The sequence below is a fragment of the Haliaeetus albicilla genome, chromosome 22 (assembly GCF_947461875.1).
Source record: "Haliaeetus albicilla chromosome 22, bHalAlb1.1, whole genome shotgun sequence".
In the NCBI taxonomy this organism is placed as follows: Eukaryota; Metazoa; Chordata; class Aves; order Accipitriformes; family Accipitridae; genus Haliaeetus; species Haliaeetus albicilla.
Window position 1 is genome coordinate 6,294,346 of NC_091504.1, and position 3,037 is coordinate 6,297,382.

General features: G+C 54.8%; 1 protein-coding gene across 1 annotated transcript; it reads left to right on the forward strand.

Annotated features, from left to right (window-relative positions):
• Positions 1-2,068, forward strand: SPDYC (speedy/RINGO cell cycle regulator family member C). Its single transcript, XM_069810676.1, is given in 6 exon segments — positions 1-174; positions 317-375; positions 485-570; positions 859-1,030; positions 1,816-1,860; positions 1,862-2,068. Coding segments are annotated over 6 exon segments (729 nt in total). The 5' UTR covers positions 1-14.
• The last annotated feature ends 969 nt before the right edge of the window (positions 2,069-3,037 follow it).

The window sequence follows — 3,037 nt, forward strand, 5'->3', positions numbered from 1 at the left end:
CCCCCTCCACCTCTATGAAGCCCCCCCCTTCACCAGCCCCCCCTGGTGGTGAGAGACACCCCCCCAGCAGCACCCAAATTTGGGGGGCTGGCGGGCAGCCCCCCAACCCCACCAGCATCTCCCGGAGCCTCCCGCTGCACCGCCAGGAGCGAGAAGCCTTCTTCAGCCTGTTGGGTAAGGAAATAGACACAAAACCACTGAAACCCTGTAAAAACAGGGGGAAAAACCCAAATCCCCTGCGTTACTAAAAAAACCCAAACTGGGTGGTTTTCCCCAAAAATTATTTTTACATAGTAATTTTGTTTTTCTCTTCAAGAAGACAATGTGGTGAAGGAGTTCCTGTCGATGGATGTCTGCTGCAGGATTTCTGATAAAGTTAGTCCTTCAAAAAACACCATTTTATTATTTTTTAAGAAAACCTTACCTTTTTGGCCTGAATTTATTTTTTTTGTGCTGAAAATCACTTTTTTTCCTCATTTCCCAGTACCTGCTGGCGATGGTGCTGACGTACTTCAAGCGTGCTGGCTTGCCCACCAGCGAGTACACCCGCCTCAACCTCTTCACTGCCCTGTACGTACCGTACCCTGAGGTGACCTCGTTAATGAAGTAGGGGCTCTAATGAAGCCCCCGCTGCTCGTTAACAAAGTGGGGGGGGGGCTGTCTAATGATGCTTCTCTGGAGCACTTGCTAATGTAGTGGGACTCTAACGATGCCATTAAATCTCCCCAAAAAGGGAGTTAAACCCCAAACCGTCACAGAGATTCCCAAGCTGCCTCATCCCCTTCCTGTTATCCCTCCCTGCTGAATTGCCCCAAATCCCCCAAATTCACCTCGCTTTCTCCCCCCTCCACCCCGCAGGTACCTGGCGAACGACATGGAGGAGGATGAGGAGGAGCACAAGTACCAGATCTTCCCCTGGGCACTGGGCCGCCGCTGGCGTCAGCTCTTCCCTCGCTTCCTCCGCCGCCGCGACCGTCTCTGGGCCCGCATGAGCTACCGGGCGGCCGTCAGCCGGCACTGCTGCGAGGAGGTCGGTGCCGCATCTGCCAAAACGCACCCAAGATCCCTCTATCTCGCCCCCAAAAATCCAGGGAGACCCTCCCTCAAAAGAAAAATAATCCTTAAAGATCCCCTAAAAGTGGCAAGAATCAAAAACAAAATAATTGAATTTTTATGGCAGGTTTCCTGCCTGATGCCACTTTCCTTGCTGAAAAATGTTTGGGTTTCCTGAAAATTGGGGGGTTTTTTTAAGGTTAATTAGTGAGGTTTTGGGTTCAGGCCAGTCGCACCCCCTGGCAGGAGGGTGGTGGGGGCAGTCGTCGTCCCCCCATCGTGCCGGCTGCTGCTGGGTACTCACACCCGTATTTAACACCAACTCAGTCGTGGAACCAAGATACTTTTAAGCCCCCAAATGCAGCATTTTAACCCCAGAATGCAGGGCTTTAAGCCCCCAAAATGCAGCAGGCTTTAAAGGCCCTCCAAAAATGCTGGGGGTGGGGTGTGTTTTAAGCCCTCCCCCAAAATACCAGGGTGTTTTTAGCCCCCGAAAACATGGGGATTTTTAAAAGCCCCCCCCAAAATCCCAGTGGGGGGTTGGGACTTTGAAGGTGTCCCCCCCCCAAAAACCCCAAGGGGTGGAGGATGGTGTTATTTAGCCCCCCCAAAATACTGGGGGGGGAGTTGTTTTTTAGTCCCCTGCCAAAATGCTGCAGGGGGAGGGACTTAAGCCCCCCCAAAATGCAGCGGTGGGGGTTTTTAAGCCCCCAAACCGCAGGGTTTCCCCCCAAAACCATCGCGTTTTTGACGTCCCGGCAGGTGATGGCGGCGGAACCCTCGCACTGGGCCTGGCTGCGGGAGCGGCCCCCCCCCCCACAGCGGGGCCACCCGGCCCTACAGCGGGGTCCCCCCCCGCCCCCCCACCTGCCTGCGCTGTGCCTGCCCCCCTGCCTGCGCCCAGGAGGAGGAGCAGGAAGAAGATGGAGCCGCCCAGGCCAGGGACGGCTTCATCCTGCGGCCCCGCCGCCGCCGGAGTATGGCCCTGCTCCCCGACTGCCCCAAAACGCGCTGAATCGCCCCCAAAACACAGGCTGAGATGGCCTCAGTTTGGGGCCAGAATGTCCTTTTTGGGGGTTTTTTTTGGTTTGGTTTTTCCCCCCTCACAGCGAAGCCAATGTTGGAGTTTTTTTAACTCCCAGCTCACCTTTGCTCGCAGTGGAGCCGAACCCCCTGTTTTTGCAGCGCAAACGAGTGTTTTTTGGTTTTTTTTGTCCTGTTTTCCCCATTTATAACCCTCACGAGTACCAATTGCTCAAAATCGTTTGTTTTCTACCTGTGGCCCAAGCCTTTTCCCATTTTTTAGCCCTGAAACCTCAGCTATTTCCCTCCACGGTGAGGCTGAAGGTTGTGCAGGGTAGGGGTGACACCAACCTGCCTCCCTCTTTTCATGCAAAAAGAAAGGAAAACAGGCAACACCAAGTACTTCAAAAAAGAAAAATCACTAGTTTTGTGTGTGGGGAAAAAAAAAAAATTGGGGGGGGGAAGGGGGGGGCTGCCCCCCCTGCACCCACCAACCCGGAGCCGTTCCTCTCTCCCCAGAGCTCGGAGCTGTGGGCGGAGGGACCCAGCGTGCTGGTTCAGGTAGGGATGGCAGCAGCTACATGTGTGTCACACCTATGTCACATGTGTGTCCTGGCTCTCTGCACATCACATGCTGAAGCCTTGCACACACACATGTCCCAGGGTGTTCAAGCCCAGGCACATGTGTGTTCCTTGTGTGTCCTGGCTCTGCACATGTCCCAGCCCTCCACATGTGTGTTCCTTGTATGTCCTGGCCCTGCACACGTGTCCCAGCCCTCTGCACATATATGTGCCCTGCATGTCCTCACCCTGCACACGTCCCACACATACCCTGGCCCTCCATACATGTGTGTTCCCACACATCCTGCTCTCCACACATGTTCTGACCCCATGCGCACACGTGTCCTATGCATGTCCCAGCCCTCCACACACCTATATCCCACGTGCATCCTGGTTGCAT